The sequence below is a fragment of the Protopterus annectens genome, chromosome 13.part0, assembly GCF_019279795.1.
Source record: "Protopterus annectens isolate FY-2018-M chromosome 13.part0, PAN1.0, whole genome shotgun sequence".
In the NCBI taxonomy this organism is placed as follows: domain Eukaryota; kingdom Metazoa; phylum Chordata; order Ceratodontiformes; family Protopteridae; genus Protopterus; species Protopterus annectens.
In genome coordinates, this window is record NC_056747.1 from 1,242,225,731 (window position 1) to 1,242,245,088 (window position 19,358).

A 19,358-nucleotide genomic window follows, 5' to 3' on the forward strand; every position below is an offset into this window, starting at 1 on the left:
TTTCGTAATTAGCTTTTGAGGATTTTATGAGGGATCTCAGCTTCTTACTGAGGCTGGTGAGGGAGTTTTTTGCATCAGTTTCTGCAACAGTTTCTTCCTTCTGTTGTATAGTTTGTTTATAGCAGGGGGCCACCAGATTGGCTTCCTTTTTTTGGAGGAGAGAATCTTGGTTCTATTTGGGATGGCATGATTCATGCATGAGTGGATGTGCTCGTACAGTGCCTTAGTGTAGGATTTAGCAGTCGAACTTTCAGATCCCGTCTGCATGGGTGTCATGAAGTTTGTCACTTCTGACTTCAGTAGCATGAAGGTGGTGAAGATTTGCAGCCACCTCCCCTGTGAGATGTTGCAGAGCACATTTCCCTGGTATCTGCCAGACAACCTCATCATTTGCATCATGGGTGCCCTTATCTATAATCCTGAGTGGGATATTTGTAGATTGTTGTCACCTCTTCCTTAATGGCATTGAACAAATGCACAGCAGACTTTTCTCCTAGTCTGGGTTGGTGATGATAGGTTGCAACATCAGTAGCTCCTCTTGAGCTGTTGTTTTCAAAGTTTTGAATAAAAAGAGAAGGTGGGAACTCAACTGTCCATATGTTTTTTGAAGTAAAAACTCACAGTAAAAAGTGCAAAGCTTTTGAGTCATGACAACTCTTTTTTAATGCATTGAAAAAGAGTTGGTGTGACTCGAAAGCTTTGCACTTTTAACTGCGAGTTCTTATTTCAGTAACATATAGATGGTTGACTTCCTGCCTTCTCTTTTTATTTGTGGATATTATTTAGCATTTGAAACTCAGTTTGGCACTTGGCAAGTCTTTTTCTGTTTCTTTTCAAAGTTATGGGCTGGCCCCTGCTGGGTGAACTGCATTTTTCAGTGCAGCTGCAACACTATTTTGAGTGCAGGGCCATATGGAAACAAACAGCACCTTTATGGACCAAATAGTGAATGAGAACAGCTGTGTATACCTACAACACACTGTAATCTGAAGCATTCAGTAAGCAACACTGGCTTGTTGTGTTGACTTACTGCCATTATATAAACATTACCCACAGTGCCCTGCAACACTTCTGTGTTGTCCTATCTCTCACATGGAAGTGAGTAGCACTATCCTTATAGTACACATGCTGCTAAGGATGGATGGCTGAGTCCCAGAATCCATGCCCTACATCCTCAGATGGCATACAGCCTTAACAGGAACAGTCTAGATCTCAGGGATTTGAATATTATTACAGTGACTTGTACACATGACGTCTCATGTTTTCCCATTTATAACAATGATGAGAAGAGCTTCATGAAGTCATGGGTGAAGTGCCAATTTTAAGCATATGTTATATGTGAAGCTGAATTGGGAGATTACATGTAACTCTCAAATGCAGTGTCATAAAAATTAAATTATGGTAACATTATGTTATCTGTGATCATGTAGGGAGAGCAGCTATTATTTATTATGTTATCTGTGATCATGTAGGGAGAGCAGCTATTATTTATTTGTCATTTGTTATCCAGGTCAGTCCAACTGAGACAGTGGCCCATTTTCAGTGAAGACCCGAGGAGAAAAGCTCCAGACAGTTATTACAAAGTTACATAAAGAAAAAAAAAACATCTGACAATGAAGCTGCATGTAAACAATACAATAATGTGCTTTACATGAGAACATTAGAAATTTACAAAAGGCCTGAGAATAAAGTTTACATAAACATTACAATAATATTGAGTACACTGCACTACAAGTACAATTACAGCTCTGTCATTGTACATATTGGTGTTAATGACATAAGATGTACCTCTCTGGACTATATGAAGAGAGACATGATTGAACGTTCAGAGTATGTGTTCTAGGCATGTATGACCCTAGTCCTAAGCAGCATCCTACCTTCACCAAGAATGATACCACAATACCAACAAAAATTAATTGACTTCAACAATTGGTTTAGATTCTGGTGTCATTCCAAGGGGATCCAGTATCTCTCTGCCTGGGATGACATGGTCGACAGGCCTCGATGCTTTGCCAGAGATGGCCTTCACCTGTCACTACTGAGTTTTTGGATCCTGGCCAAGCCTCTTGCCACCCCCATTGTACCTTTTTAGGCAATGTCCCAAAGACAAACCTTCCAACATAAAAGATCTGTCAAAAAGCAAATTGAAGGTCATGCTGCTTAATGCTAGGAGCCTAAACCTGAAAATGGATGCACTGGAAGCCCTCCTTGCACTGGAAGATGCTGATGTGTGTACAGTCATGGAAACTTGGTTCAGGGCTGTGGAGAGCACTCCTGCCTTACCAAGCTATACCTCATTCCACACATTCTGACTCCAAAATGAGGTCGGGAAGACTAAGGGTGGTGGAGTCTCTATCTTCATCAAAGACAGGCACACTTCCAGACTGGTTTGCCAGCATGACACACTGGAACTACTCCAGGTACAATTGACAGTTGGTAAGACACACATCCAAGTTATAGATAGCTATAGACCCCTCTACATGACTCAGGACACCCAGTCCTCTTACCTGCATCTACTAGACTTCATTAAGTTACCCCCTAACATCCTGATCCTTGGTGACTTCAACTACCTCACCACAGACTGGGTAAACTATTCTTGCACTAATGCACTGTCTCAATGATTCTTTGACTTCACAAATTCTAATGCACTAGACCAGCTCATCTCATCCCCCACAAGGGGAGATAACATTCTGGACTTGGTTCTCACCAATATGGGTGATCGCTGCAGCACACCCATAGTATGTCCTTCCCTGGTTAGATCAGATTGTCGGACTGTCTCATTCAAAATTTCTATCTCACCCAACCTCCCCTATCCAAAATCAAGCTAAAAAACTTCTCAAAAGCTGATTACACCCTCCTAAGGGAGGGTATCTGTAGCTTCACACCACCGCTCCATCCAGAGGATGCGGACAACTATGCTGAATAGTATGCCAATGCTGTTTACAGGCACCTGTACAACTGCATGGACTCAGCCATACCCAATAGAACTAAAACCTTCTCCTCAAGGAAACACAAACCTGTTTTTGTGGACATCCTCTGTCAACTGGCTTTACAACAAAAGTAAGAAACTGTTGTCCAAGGGTAAAAGGGAACAAATTCCAAATTGGAAAAACTCGCTCCTTAGCCTCAACAAGAAAATTAGATCGCTAGTGAAAACGTCCAAGGCCAATTATGAATCAAAACTAGCCTCCATAATAAAGGGAAACCATAAAGTCTTCTTCAGTTTTGTCAGGAACCTCTGTGGCAAAGCTCAGGTTTTTTTCCGAATTAGTACTTAACAGTATCACTTCCACTTATCCTGGTGACTTAGCCAACCTGCTAGCAGATAGGTTCAGTGCAAACTTCACCACCCTGTCTTCCCCAAAGGACCTTTCAACATCCCAAATACATGTCCCGCACCTCACATCTCTGTAGATCAAGTGTTAAGGCCCTATCCAAGGCAAAAACACAGCTTCCATGAGGCCTGATAGTATCCCAATATGTATTCTGCACCATCTGCAGCAAGAACTGCCTTCGCCATTGAGCACCCTTTTCAGCCACAGCCAAAGTACTGGCTGCATTCCAGCAGAGTGGAGAACCACCATTGTTATCCCCTTGCATAAAGGTGATGCCACTACTGACCCTGAAAACTATTGCCTCATTAACTTGACAAGTCTGATCTGTAAAGCCATGGAATGTATTATTATGGATCTCATAATCAAGGACATAGACAATCTCCAAGCACATGACCTCATCCAGTTCGGATTCATCAAGGGCAGATCTTGCCTGTTGAACCTGGTTGATTTCTTTGAGACTGTCACCAAGGCCCTGGATGAGGGAAAGTCAGTACATACAGCTTACCTTGATTTGGCCAAGGCCTTTGACACAATCCCTCACTCGGGCATCATCAAAAAGATAACACAACTTGGTGTAAGTCCCTATCTCATTAGGTGAGGGGCCAACTGGCTCACCGACAGGACTCTCAAAGTCAAAATAGGCACCTCCACCTCCGATAGCAGACCTATCACTAGTGGAGTTTCCCAGGGATCTTTCCTGGGACCCGTACTATTTGCCATCTATTTCTCAGAGATACAGTCAAAGACAAAAGGCCTGTGGCTGACCAAGTTTGCTGACAACTGTAAGTTGGGTGCAGTCATTGACTCCCCAAATGATGTTAACATACTACAAGAGGGTCTCACAGTAACTAATGGCTGGTGCCAAAGTCATGGCCTCAGGCTGAATGCATAAAAATGTATAATCATACCATTCAGCAAAAACATGACCCCTACCTACTGATTACCACATCAACGGCAACCCCCTAAGCACACAACCTGTGGTGAAAGACCTAGGCACTTAGGTTGATAACAACCTCACATTCAACCATCATGTAGCAGTGGTGGTCAGAAAAGTCTTTTACTTGGTTCATCTCATTAAGTAAAAAGATTGCATCTATACTCCTCCCTCATTAGACCAATAATTAAGTATAACGCCCCATTTGGGATATACCTCTCCAAAGATCTGCACCAACTGGAAAGGCCATTGAAATACCTCACAAAGAGAATCCATAGCCTCCAACACCTGTCCTATGTAGACAGGCTCAAATCACTATCACTCTCCTCAGTATCGTACAGATTGCTCGGGAGTGATCTGTGTCTCTCCTACAAGGCAATCTCGGACCCTGCCCTACTAGAGATAATCCACATCCGTAAGTCTAACTCCTCATGCACTACCCACTCAAAAGGCCTGAACCTAATATGTGACAGTAACAAAACCTGCTGGAGAGACAGGTTTGTCTCCCAGAGGCTGCCCCGTCTCTGGAATAGACTTCCCATACATGTCAAACAGAGCTCCTTGCTGACCCTCTTCAAGTGCAACCTTGATGAGTGGATGGGAAACCTCAAATTCATCCGAGGGGTTCCACCTGTGTCCCTCACTGACAGTGGCAACAGGTGCTGGCTGAGGCTTATTTTTGGGGATAAACTTTTGGCTAGGCTTGTAAGGGCTCCAGGGCCATTAGCCTAGTAACCTCCTATGATCCTATGATCCTATGACTGGTGTTGACATTTAAAAGAAAAGTTTTAAGTTTGTATTTAAAGAGATTTATGTTAGAAATGATTCGGATGTTAAGGGGGAGTTTGTTCCATGCATAGGAAATACTATATTTGTAAAGAATTTTACCAATGTCTTTGTTTGGTTTACAGGTGTCCAGAAGGAGCTGGTCAGAGCTGCAGAGAGCTCTGGGAGGGGTAAAATGTGATATTAGGGAGGATAGAGTAGGACAGGAAAGGGGTTTTAACAGTAAAGTATGAGTCATTTGCAGCTGGGAGTGAAACAGGTGCTGGGAGAAGTCAAGCCACTGGAGTTGTTTTAGTGCATGGCAGTGATGAGATTTGTAGGGGTGGTTATCAGCAAATCTTGCAACACTATAGTATGATTGACAGAGTTTAGCCAAAAGGGTAGACTGTAGATGAGAAAAGATGGGGGAGGCATAAGGTAGACATGGAAGAAGGAAGGCCTGAGCTAGTTTCTGTCTACAGTCAGGGGCTAGGTATTTTTATGTCTGTAGAGTAGGCCGAGTTTTTGATTGGTCTTTTTAATACAGTGTTGAATATGGGTATTGAATTTTAATTGGTCATCGATAATGACACCAAGAAATTTAGTATGTGGGTCAGGTTGTATGATGGCAATGTCAACTTGAAATACGAAATGATGAAGGTTGATTTGAGGTTAGAGAGGGTTTTTGGAAAAAAAGAGTTGTAGCTTTGTTTTTTTTTTTGCGGGGGGTTAGAATTAGTTGGTTGTTAGTTAGCCATTTTTCTACAGATAGGAAGCTATGTTGAGTAGTAGAGAGGAGGTTAGAGAAGCTGTCAGAACAGGTAATAAGGGTAGAGTCATCTGCATACTGTGCCAGGGAGGATGCTGTACAGGAAGTATGCAGTTGGTTAGTGAAAATATTACAGCAGTGGGCCAAGAGTCAAGCCTTGAAGTACCCCAGTTTGGATTGGTAAGTAAGAAGTGCAGGTAGCCTGCCATCTTACTGATTGTTGTCTGTTAGTGAGACAGCTAGTGAACAATTTAATAGTAGAGGGAGATAAGTTGAGTTGTGATAGTTTATTGAGAAGTTTTCATTGTGATACGATATCAAATTTATTTACATTTGTTAACCGGGTAGAGTCTAGCTAGGCAAGTAGCCTGTTTTCAGCAGAGACCTGGGGAGATAAGCTCCATAACAATAATACAAAAAGATTACACAATTTTTAAAAGATTTACAAACAATATACAAAAAGTTTGACAGTTGCCAAAAATCACAATTTACAAAAAGAGGAATGTAAAACAGAAAACATTACATTTCTTAAGCATTACTACAAACAGTAATATGAAACTCATTAGATATATAACTAAAAACCATTGTGGTATTTTCATTTGGTACAAGTAAGACAAGAACAGAAAACATTTGATCAAAGGCATGAGAAACCAGCCAGGAGTATTACAGGAGCATAGCCGTTGTTGAGTAAGGTATTCCTTTAGGAATTATTTGAAGCTATGACGATCTGTGTTTTTTAAGATATTCTGGGGTAATACATTCCACTGTTTGGCTACATTGAAGGAGAAGAGAGAGTTACCAAAGTAATTAAGAGACTTTGTAACCTTGAGTATAAGTTTATCGGATGATCTAAGGGTCCTGGGGTTGGTATTTAGTTGCACTAGGTTGGACAGTGCAGGAAAATTTTCAGGTTTGTGGATAAAGGAGTGGGCAGTGGTGAGCTGACTGAGCAATAACAGATTGGAAAATTCAAGCAAGTGGACTTTTTGAAGAGCGAGGCAATGATGGGTCCTGTTAGGTATAGTAGTAGCAAATTTTGCTATTTTGTTATTGCAGGAATCAAGTAGATGTAAATCAGACTTGTGCAGGTTAGTGAAACATTGAGAACAGTAGAGAAGAGTAGATAGGAGGTGGGATCTGGCTGTGGTTAGTCTGGCATTTTGAGTAAGGTAAGGTTTGGCCCTATATAGTGCACCAGGTTTGATGTGACCTTTCTTAATTTTGAGGGATATGTGTTTATTCAGTGTTAGGTTGCTGTCTGTATCATGACACCAAGTAGTTTTGTTTGGTTAACTGGTTCTATTATAGTGCCATTAGTGGAGTAGATGGAGAGAGGAGGTGGTTTTGCTTTGGATTTCCTGTTAGAGAAGATCATTACTTTTGTTTTGTTTGGGTTTAGGATGAGTTCTTAGGGTGTGGGAGCAGAGCAAATAAGAATAGCATTGTCAGCATATTGAATGATAGAAGCAGATTTAGTGGCAGTGTTTAGACTATTTGTGAATATAATAAAAAGGAGAGGGCCAAGGATGGTACCCTGAGGGACCCCGACTGAAACTGGGAGGAGAGTGTGGAGAGTTTATTATATCATTTAGTTGCCTGTTGTCGATTAGTAAGGTAGCTAAAGCACCAGTTGGGAGCTGAAGAGTTGAGGTTAAAGGAGGCTGGAGTGTTGAGTAGTAGTTGGTGGAATACTGTATCAAAAGCTTTGGATATATCAAGGAATACAGTGTCAAGAAAGAGGCAAGAAACCAGTAAATTTTTGTCCATGGCTTTGGCAACTATTTGAGTAAAGGACAATAGGGCAGTAAGATGTACTATGATGGGGTCTGAAGCCATGTTGCATAGGGGTTAGGGGGTTATTATCTAGAAGGTACTTAATAAGCTGTCTGTGAATGGATTTTTCAAGAGGTTTAGATAGCGGAGAGAGGATAGCAATAGGTGTGCAGCTGGATGGTTCATTGCTGTTGGCCTCCTTGTGCAATGGAGTGATAAAGAATGACTTCCATATATCTGGGATAGTGGATTCTTGAACAGATCAATTGATCAGGTCAGGATAGAGACAGGGTAGACTATTCAGTGAGTTGCTAGTTTAAGAAAGGGGGGGGGTTGCCGGAAGAGGGGGGAACATGGCTTCAGCTTAAGCAGAAGAGATTTGATGTAAGATGTTGAGATGAGATTGAGTGTCAGAGAGGGAGTATTGGTGAAATGTGGACCAGTATGTTTATTGTTCTGACTATTGTGGGTGAGTTTGTAAATAGATTCAATGAAGTATAAATTTAGAAGGGTGGCAGTTTCAAGGGGGGTTGTTGGGGTAGGGGTTGGGGGTACAAGGGTTGTCTAGGTGTAGAATCTTATTAGTAGAGTGCCAGAATTGTTTTGGGTTAGACTTATGGGTGAGCTTGCCGTTGGAGTAGAATTTTTTCTTATCTTTATTGATGCCTTTTTTAGCCAGATTCCATAGCTGTTTATAAGTTTGGAGAAGAGAATGTGATTTAGTTTTATTCCATTGTTTCCAGGTGCTGTCTCTTTTTTTTTTTTTTATAAGAGTGAGTGTATCTTTTGAGAGCCAGGGGGTGTGAGTTGTTTTGATTCTTACTTTTCTGAGAGGTGCCATGGAGTCAAGGATGGAGAAAAAAGTGCGATTGACATGAAGGACAGCATCATTCAGAGGGATGTTTCAGAATTGACCAGTCTGTAGAGTTTAGCATGTGATTAAAGGTCTCACTGTTAAAAGCGGAGAGATTGTAACAATCTTTATAGAGATGGTATTTAGGTATCTAAACAGCGTGCCTAAGAACTCAGACAGGAAAGTGGTCGCTAAGGGAGTCTGGTAGGGTAGTAGGGTTTTGATACAGGTTGGGGTCAGTTGTTAGGATCCAGTCACGCGTGGAGCTACTATTATTTTTATTGAATCTAGTTGGTGTAGTAAGTAGCTGACGAAAGCCATGTAGGCTGGTGGTGAGAGATGGGCTGGTTGTAGATAGTTTTAGCCCGCCTATGTTAATGTCTCATAACAGAATGGTGTCATAGCCAATACTGAGTGATAGCCATGACAGTATGGATTCAAGGATGGGAACGTTATTACCTGGAAGGATATAGATAGCAGCTAAGGAAAATTTATTTTGTGGGCTAAGGTGACTGTTTAGGATAGGTAGTTCAGTGGGGTGGAAATTTGGATGGGACTGAGGTGTTCAGAGTACATAATGGTGACACCACCACCTTTTCTAGCCATTCAGTCTTGCCGGTCGATATTGTAATGGGGGTGAAGGATTTCAGAGTTTCAGATGTGGGGCTTTAACCATGTTTCAGATAGGGTTAGGATGTGTGGGGAATGGTGGGTATTCCAGGAGTGTAGTTCTGTGTATTTAAAGTAAAATATACTGCAGAAGTTACAACCCAAGGTGTAGTGTTACAGCTGGGTTATCAATCATTTGTTTTTTCAAACGTTGCTTTAAATTGTTGTGGAGAAATTCAGGACACCAACACATCATCTTCATATGTAGCCATCAAAAACATGGATGTGTATCTGCGGAGATATCAATACATTTAAGATTTAAATGGAATATTCCCTTTCTGTGTTCCTGATAAAGAAGAGAAAAAATATCTGCCCAATGCAATGTGTAGCCATTTGTCAGGTAAACCCAAGCATCGGGATATTGTTTATTACTGCAATAAAAACTTGGGATAGTATACATATCATCTTACTACAGGCAGGACACTCGCAGTTTAGTCACAAACAGGTAAGCAAAAAAAGTAGTGACCTGACAGAATTTAAGTTATTTTTGCTTTCTGTGGCAGTCATTCTAACATGTTACAGGTGTGAACCACAAGACAAGTCGAAGCTAGCAGAAAACGAGATGGTGGATTTTTTTTTTTTTTGTCTTTTGAAACGGTCAACAAAGCAATTCATGAAGGCACAACAGTACATACAGTATAATACCTCAGCTGGGCCAAAACTTCTGACACAAGTCCCCGCTCAAGAATAGCAGAAAAACTAAATAAATTGCTAATAAACACCTATGTCACTCACTGGATTGCTGACTGGGTCACAGATAGGACACAAGAAATAAAACAAGGAAAGTTAACTCCACAAAGAGACCTGTCCCTAGTTGAGTCCCCCAGGGTTATGTGCTGGGACCTCTCTTGTTTGTCATCTACTTTTCTGAAGTAACAGCCAATACTTAGGGGCTCTAGCTGACTAAGTTTGCAGATGACTGCAAGCTGGGAGCAGTTATTGATTCCCCAAATAAATTAGCCATCCTGCAGGAAGGTTTCCCCTAATAAATAACTTCTACCAAAATTATTGACCAAAACTAAATGCCAAAAAATGCATTATTGTATCCTTTGAGAAGTCATCTATCCAGGGAACTACCACATTGACAATTTGCCCATAAAAGTTGACTCATTGACCTATCTTTTGACCAACATGTGTTTATTGTTGTAAAAAAAGTTCTTCTGTATGGCACAGCTTATAAAAAAAGGGATTGTATCTAGATCTAGGTATGTCATTGTCCCCTTTACTCAGCCCTCATTCAGCCAGTCATCTAATCTAATTTTCCCTTTGGCATGTATCTGTCCTGACACAGGCAACAGCTGGAACACCCACAGAGACACCTTACTAAAAGGATACTAGGCCTAAACAACATGTCCTACATGGGCCAACTCAAAGCCCTGTCACTATACTCGATATCCTACAGACAGCTAAGAGGTGACTTGTGTCTGGCATATAAGGCATACTCTTACCCAATACTGATGGATGTACTGCACATAAGCAAGTCAAATGGCATCAGAAATACACAGTCTAGGACTCTAAACCTCTTTTGCAACATCAACAGAACAGTTTGGAGGGACAGGCATATCTCTCAGAGGATACTGCTACTCTGGGACAGACCCCTATCTATATAAAGCAAAGTTCATCCCTATTCATATTCAAGCACAACTGAGATCTATGGACTGGAAACAGAAAAGTTACCCCAGGACTGCCCCTGTACTACCAGTGGGCATATGTTGTTCCTAAATGCTTTATCCCATGCATGAGTCCCCTCAAGTTATCTCTGGTATGATCAAAGTTAATCTCATTAGGAGTGATATACAATTATTGGCCATGCAATGGGTAAGGCCAATCTCTAACCAAATTGTTAATCTGAGGACAAAAAGGGAAACTGGCTAGGATTAAAATGGCCCACATGGGCAGCTAGCCTGGTACTTACCTATGAACCTACATATCAACTCTTCTTTCTTTCTGACTTATTTGGCTTGTGTTCTATATAAAAATACAGGCTGAACTTTAAGAAATCAACTACATAACTTTTGCACAGTCTGCTGACTGGAGAATTAAGTTAAATATTAATATGGATATAGTAGTACGTTGTGCATGTAGTTATATGTTACTTGATTTCCTTGTAGTACTGGAAGATGCTGCTAGAAGAAACTTCAGTTTTAGAGATGCATGCTGACCTGCATGGCTTATGATGCAGTTGTTTTGCAGAACCTGCTTATTCCGGTTTGATACTGGTTAAGCTTGTAGTCCTTTAGGAGTTTGGATCACCTGTTAAAGTCACTGAATTATTAAATGACTTACATTCCATGCAGTATCTATATACCTTTGGGTTGTCCTACATCTGGTATAGATAATAATCTCAGATAAATGCAGAAAATAGTAAATTTTTCAGTTAATGGCAAGGTGTGATATAAGTATATATAAATCCTGACAGGAAAAAAAAACTTTGATCCACTGAGTTGCAGTTACCACTGTCTAGCTACCACTCCATACCTCTTAACTTCATACAGCAAGAAATCTGGACAAAGCCATTAATAAAGGTGGGACAAAGGTCCAAAAATAGGGACAATTTTTAAATATTGATCTTACAAACTTAGAAAGTTGATAGAATAACAGGTTTTGCTTTAGCATGAATTTTCTGAAGGGTACGAAGTGTAAAACTCAAATGCCTGTCATTATTTTCTAACTTCAGTCTTTAATGATTTGCCACTAATTTGTCAGAAAACCACAATTTTATGAAAACCAGACCAAAAATATGAGGCAAAAATCTGGACATTCTGCGAAAAATCTGTACAGCTGAGAGGTATGTAGCACTCTCATTCCCCATGTTTTCATCGTATCCAAATAACTATAAATCCTTTTATAGATTTGACTGTGAGATATCTTCAGTCAATGATTTCAAGATCCCCACCATAATGATATTTCCTGACAGAAATCTTAAATCTTGTTTGCTCTATTTGCCACTCAGTAAGATACCAAGAAGTATACCAGGAGAAATAAATAAACAGCCTGTCTGGTAGCTAGTACAGAAATAAATAAATAAACAGACTACCTGTTTTAGCCAGTTCAAGGTTGTGGGGAAGTTGAAGCCTGTCCTGGTATGCAATGGATGTAAAAAAGGAGACAGTCCTGGACAGGACACTATCAAGCCTCTGGATAACATGTAGTTTTGCTCGGAAAAAGACAGTAGCTGATAAAACTTCTGACCAGCACTTCTGTTTCATTCTTTCAGGCATCTGATAAGACCCAGGCCCTGGCTGAAACGAAGGCTTTTGTTACTCAGTCTCTTGCTAGCGTGGCATATCAGATCAGCAGTCTGTCTCAAAGCATCCTGCACCTTCTGGAATTTCAAACAGCAGACCTTCACAAAGTGGAGCTTACTGTCACCTATTTGTCTCAGGTTTGTGGAATCATACATATTTTTTGGAAACAGAATGTAAAATACTAATAGCAGATTTTTCTACGATGGCATCTCCTATGAAATATGAGTGAAACTATCTTGCCAACAAACAGAAATATATTATATATTTACTTTATGTATGTGATTGTTTGCTCATATAAGGTATATACTTAGATCAACTGCAGAAATGCCTGATTCTCAGCAGTTCATTCCTAGCACTGAGAATATAAATATGTCTGCCATGGTACAGAAATGTTGCTTATATATCCTTCCTCTTAGTTTTCTAATTGACAGTCACATAATAATACATGGGAGACGTGTATGTAGAAGGCCTAGAAATATTTATATGTTGGGTTAGTCACAGAATATCGGAGAATTCTGAGCTCATGATTTATTTTGTATTACAACTTTTTGTTGCTTTATAGGAAATGCCAAAGTATGACCACAAGACAGACTAAATAACCACATTTAGTAGTGGTGTGCATGCAAATTGCTGTAATAGCTTTATGTTGCAGTTTCTTCCTGTCAGAAAAATCCTCTGTGGTGTTTGCCTATTATGGATATTATGCTGAGATCATGCTGCAACAGCTTCATTCACACATCTTTAATGTATCATTGAAGCTCAGAATAAGAACACTGAAGCTGAAAACCACATTCTACAGCCTCATGTATCATATCACTTCTTATTTTTGTTGATGAATCGCAAAAAATCATTTGAAATTGGAGCTTTTTTCTTCTGTTTCTAATTACAATTATGTTGTTTAATCGAAGTTTATTCTAAATGTGCATAAACACTGTGAGATATAACAGCCTCAGACATATACGTCTTTCAGGACAACATCCTCTGAATTCAGCTCCAACCATTTCAGAAACTTGCAGTTGGGTTTCCTGGTTACCTGGTTGCCTGTCAGTTCATCTGTTCCAGAGGGGAATGACTTTTCCCCAGAAATATTGTCTGGAACTGTGCAATAATAAATTGTGTCTAGATCTAGGGATGTTATTGTTCTCCTTTACTCAGCCTTCATTAGGCCAATCATTTAACACAATGCCCCCTTTGGCATGTATCTGTCCAGACATATTCTAGGCAACAAAAGGAATGCTCACACAGATACCTTACTAAAAGCATACAAGGCTCAAGCAATATGTCCTACAAGGATCAACTCAAAGCCCTGTCACTACACTTGATATCCTCCAGACCGCAAAGAGATGACCTGTGTCTGGCATACAAGGCATCCTCCAACCCAATACAGATGAATTTACTGCATGTCAGCAAGTCAAATCGCATCAGAAATATTCAGTCTAGGGATCTAAACCTCTTCTGCAACATCAACAGAATGGTTTGGAGGAAAGAGTATATTTTGCAGTGGATACCACTGCTAAGGAACAGACTCCCTATCCACATAAAACAAAGTTCAGCTCTGTCCATATTGAAGTACAACTTGCATCTATGGGTGTGCAATAGAAAATTTAAACCAGGACTGCATTCTGTGCTACTAATGGACACATACAGCTCCTAAATGATTTATTTCATGCATAGATCCCCTCAAATTACTTATGGTATGATCCCAGTTATTCTCACTAGAGATAATATATAATTATCATTATGTTGGGATGGGTAAGGCCAATCTAACACCAAATGCGATAGGTTAATTAAAGCATCAGAAGGGAAATTAACTAGGCTTAAAATGGCCTGCAAGGGCAGCTAGCCTGGTACATTGCAATGAACTTACAATAATTTGAAATCAGTTGTACGTGGCACTAGGAACTCTGGGTATTGGGAGGCAGTACCAGCAGTTCATGAAATTCTTGCTGTAGGGTTTTTGTTGATTATTTCTGTCCTTCAAACAAGTATTTGGCATACTCTGTATACACAAAACAGTTCTCTGCAACAAGAGTTAGCTTTGTGTGCCAGTTGCAGTATTCATTGTGAAATAGGGCTCTTTGCTGGCCTTCTTGCTGAGAGATATGCTGATGTGTAGCAGTTTCTTTGCAGCTCTGCTGGGAGCATGGGTGGGTCAAATCTGGGTCACTTGCAACTAACAGTACTGAGCATTTTTAATAAAAATGACTTCAAGGTTAACGCCAAACCACAATTGCCTGTTAAATGCAAATGATCTACTTAACAAAGTAAGTGCAGAACATTCTAGGATATCAGTGTCTTTTTGTTCTGTTGCACCAGTAAGATACCTCATTAGGGGTTAACAGTCATGTAGAGTCAGCATTTCCTTCCCCATCTTCTCCCCTACTTCACATGTACAGATCAACACATGCATGACTTCCTCATTTGTTTAGCAGTTTCATTTGATCAGAGACTACATACACTGACAATGTACTGACAATCTGAAACAGTAATACCACAGAGCATAAATGAGAAGAACTGCTATTTGCAGTTTAAGAAGGTGCCAGAAAAAAAAAAACAACTGACTGGTGAAATGTGATCACAGAATCTTTCTAGATAGTACGCAGATACAAAATATGCTAATGGCAGTTCATACACCATCCATGATTCCAACAACCCGATATGCACACAGCCTTGACTACATTGCCTGCACTGTCTATAATTTCTTGTGATACTATCTCCAGGCTGCACCAATAGTTCCCAGTGTGTGTGTGCATGTGTGTCCATGTGTTTGTGTGCGTGTGTGTATGTACATGTGCATGTATGTGTGTAGATAATATATTGCAAGAGTAAAGCTTTGCAAGGTTGACTTTTTGTGGGTAGATTGGTGGTAAATTTTAACAGTTGTCTAGTTTAATTTTTTGTGTGCTATAAAGGTTAGTCAGGATAAGGGAAGTTTAAGGAGAGATGTTATTAAGTAGGTTGATTCAATCTATTTTTCTTTTTATAGTGCCGTCAGTACAATAGTGTTTACTTATGTATAATAAACAATGTTTTTGGTGCTTTTTTTAATGCTTGGATAAATGTATAGATCAAATTTCAGATGTTCATCTATTGTAACTCCCAGTAACTTTGATTGTTTTATTATTTCTATTCTGTTGCTATTTTCAGTGAGTATTATGATAGATAGTGTTTGGCATGAAAAATATTTGGGGGGGGGGGTGAAGAGCATTCGTTTTTTTAGGATATAGAAGAAAGTGAGATTGTTTTAGTCATGTTTCAATGGGTGAGAGTCCTGGGTGAGATCCTAAAGTTCATAGTTAGTACTAGACTAGCTGATCTTTTGGGCCATTTTAAGACTAGCAAATTTCCTTTCCCAAAGTGAGAATCAAACCATGTCCTTTATATCTGAGAAGAAAACACTTTAACTATTATGCTAATTCCCCAATGATTTTTTTGAGAGGGTTTTGAGAAGGTGTGGTGTAATCTGCATATTGTATTATCTTTGCATGTTTAGAGGCTGTCTGAAGTTTATTTATAAAGATATTAATTAAGAGGGGGCCAAGTACTGAACCCCATGGGACTACAATGGAAACAGGTAGGAAGGGTGAAAAGTCTTGGAGCCATTTCACTGCCTGCTGTCTATTTGGGATATAGCTATGGAACCATGATAGGGCTGTGTGGGATAGGTTGATGGATGAAAGATCTGTGAGTAGATTTTGGTGAAAGACAGTGTTGAATGCTTTTGATAGGTAAAAGAAAATGGATGATACTGAGTGGCCAGAATTTCTGATGTGGATTATGGTGTTTGTGAAACTGAGAAGCGTGGTTGTGGTACTATGTTTGTGATGAAAACCATGTTGGGTTTTGGAGAGGAGGTTATATTTATGAATCATTTTAAAAGTTGTGAATGGATACATTTTTCCAGGATTTTTGATAGAGATGCTAAGATATATATATATATATATATATATATATATATATATATATATATATATATACATACACACACACACATATATATATATATATATATATATATATATACATACATACAATGTGATTTAATATATAATATGATATAGCAATAACTGATGACATGAGTGTGGTATTTTGAAGATATACCCACAAGTTGGTGTGCTTTAATCACAAGGGTGAACCCTGAGTGATTAAACAAAGCCAGCCGTGGGTAAATCTTCAATATGCCACACCACAGAGTCAGTTATTGCTATTATACAATGGTATTATTTAAGAAAAAAAGTTACCTCATTTTCTTAAATAATGCCCTTGTATAATGGTGCGATACTGCTCTTCCACATTTCTCCTGTATTCTGGGGATTTTTGATGTAGCGTGCATGCGTATGGGACTTTCGACCCAACGCTTATTCAGTACATCAGTGCTATGTAAAGGAAGCAGCAGACAAAGGAAGATCTCCATTGCTTTTTTGTTGTTTTTGTTTTTAATTAAAAAAAAAAAGAAACCAGGAGACTTTCAATGTACAAGAAAGATGGAACAGAGAAAATAAAAGGATAATCATTTACATTTCTCTAGTTTTGTATAACGTACCTGATTTTCCTTTTATTTTTGACTGTCCCATCTCTCCCCTTAGTTTAAAGTCTCCAGTTTTTGTCAGTTATTTTTTTAATAAAACAAAGGGATCGCAGTACAATAATACTGAAAAGAAAGTAAAACTTTGTTGCATATATTAATGGAAAAAAGTCTGGGTGATTTGACTTTTTCCATTGGTATAGGCTTGGATTTACAACTGGCATACTGGTTAAGCTGTCCAATCAATCTGCTCCTTTTGAAATGTTACTGGCCAGTCATAATACAATATAATATAATATAATATAATATAATATAATATAATATAATATAATATAATATAATATAATATAATAGGGTTTACTACAAGTGTTCAAGTACCATAAGCTCATGACACACTTCCCTGCTGCCACTCACTCATATTGGCAAGTACCCTAACCCCTACCACCCCAATTCCTGTGTATTACCACTAAGCTAACTATCCCTCATAGAACTCTGACCCTAACCCTAAAAACACCTCCCAGTCACTCTTTAAACATAAAATCCTCCTGCCATCCCTAAACCTAAAGTCCCTTCCTCCATTTACCAGTTCCATGATCTTCATTACCTGTGACCATTGCAGCAGCTGCTTCCCTGAACTCATGTTGAAGTTCAAGCAGCTGCTCTGCCAGATGTGTTGATGAGGAAACAGCTGTAGTCCCTGGCTACAAGTCCCCGGATTTTAAGCAGCTGTAAGTGTCCCATATAATATAATATAATATAATATAATATAATATAATATAATATAATATAATATAATAATACATTTTGGGGATATTTTTGTTGAACCCTATCAGAATTTTAAATCCTTATCCAGCAAATCCATTAACTATCAGTATTATAACTGAATTTTCATATATTTTCTTATTATATCATTATTAATGTTTATAGTTATTAACTCATCCATCACCTCTTTATAGTAGGTAGAATCAAAACTTTTCTCTACATTCCCACTAACTAAAATTCTTTTTATTTCTCTTTTCTGTCTTCTTGATTACATCCTTAACCAATCATAATAACTTTTCAATACCCTCACTGTTACTAACACTGCACACTTATCTTATAAACCAGTCATTGTCAGAGTATGATTGTGGTCAAACCAATAACATTAAGTCGTTAATACCTTCACATTTACCTACACTGCACACGTAATTCATAAACCAATCGTTGTACTTATTAATCACTCTTACCATACCATTCTGACCAAAACTGCATCCAGTTTTCAATATGTCTGTTGTCAAGTTTTTTTGTTTTAATTTTATAAATACATTCTATACTTTTACTTTCTTTTCCTCCTTTCAACCATTCATTTAATTTTTTGCAAAGTATTTTGTAACTTATTATTTTATCTTTCTTTGCAAGACACACATCCAGTTATAGCTAATCATGGAGACGTCTTCTTTATGACATTTTTGATATCATTTTCACCTCTTCAACCGTTATCTCTGTTTCGTTTTCTTCTCCAGTCTTTTCATCTATTTCTGTTTTACTTTTCTCTACTCCAAACTTCTGTTGCATATATTCCTGCGGATATTTCATTATGTCTTGCCACATGCTCAATAACTTCCTGTTTTTTTCTTTTTTATCTTCATTTTCTTCATTAACGGAAGTTAGGTATCCTCCTTTGTAATCATTATCTGAAACTGCTTTATTTTGTACATATCGTACACCCTTCTATTCCTTTTTTTCTATTTCTGTTTTATTCTTTTACATTAATAAAGTTTTTGTGTCCTAGAACATCATATAATTCTTCCATATATCTGCTCTATTTTCCCTTTTCATAAACTGTTTTTTTATTCTTTTTATCTAATAAAATCCTCGGCCACAGTCTCTAAAAAGCTGTTATGTACATGTGAACCTCCCATAACTGTTTCTTGATCCTGTTAGAATCTTTACTAAATAACAAGACACAATTTCTTTTGAAAAATCCCTTACCAACTTTATCTACATAAGTCTGCTTCTACCACTGTCACCAAATGAACTAGACATTCATTTATCTTTCCATTAATTCTAACACCTTTTTTCTTACATCTTTTCCTAGTATTATATCCTTAAACATTCTATTATCTTTTTACTTATCTCCTTTCCTTATATCACATTTGTAATCAACCACATGGGTCTATAGTAAATAATCGAAAACCCTCATTGATGAACGGCATTTCATCAGAAATGCCATTCGTCTAATTCCACTCTTGTGGGGGGGCTCTGCATAGGCGCGGGGCACTTAGTGAACTAAAAAGGGAAATTTTTTTATAACTATTTGCTACCACAACATGGGCTCACTTGGAGGACATTTTAAGCTTAGTCAATTCCCTTTTGGTGCTTAAATTAACATTTTCTGATTGGTCTTAGCTATCCCCATGGCTGATAATTGTATATTAGCCCTAGTGAGAACAATTGTGATCATACCATAGATCATTTTTAGGGGGCCATGTAAGGGACGCAGCATTT

The 19,358-nt window shown here is 38.7% G+C and overlaps 1 protein-coding gene across 2 annotated transcripts in view; it reads left to right on the forward strand.

Annotated features, from left to right (window-relative positions):
* The window catches only part of LOC122788230 (abl interactor 1-like), a 276,722-nt gene that overhangs the window by 79,396 nt on the left and 177,968 nt on the right, over positions 1–19,358 (forward strand). For both annotated transcript variants that reach the window (XM_044055264.1, XM_044055263.1), the window contains exon 2: positions 12,316–12,483. In XM_044055264.1, coding sequence (XP_043911199.1) covers positions 12,316–12,483 — 168 coding nt within the window. The remainder of the gene's footprint in view (positions 1–12,315; positions 12,484–19,358) is intronic.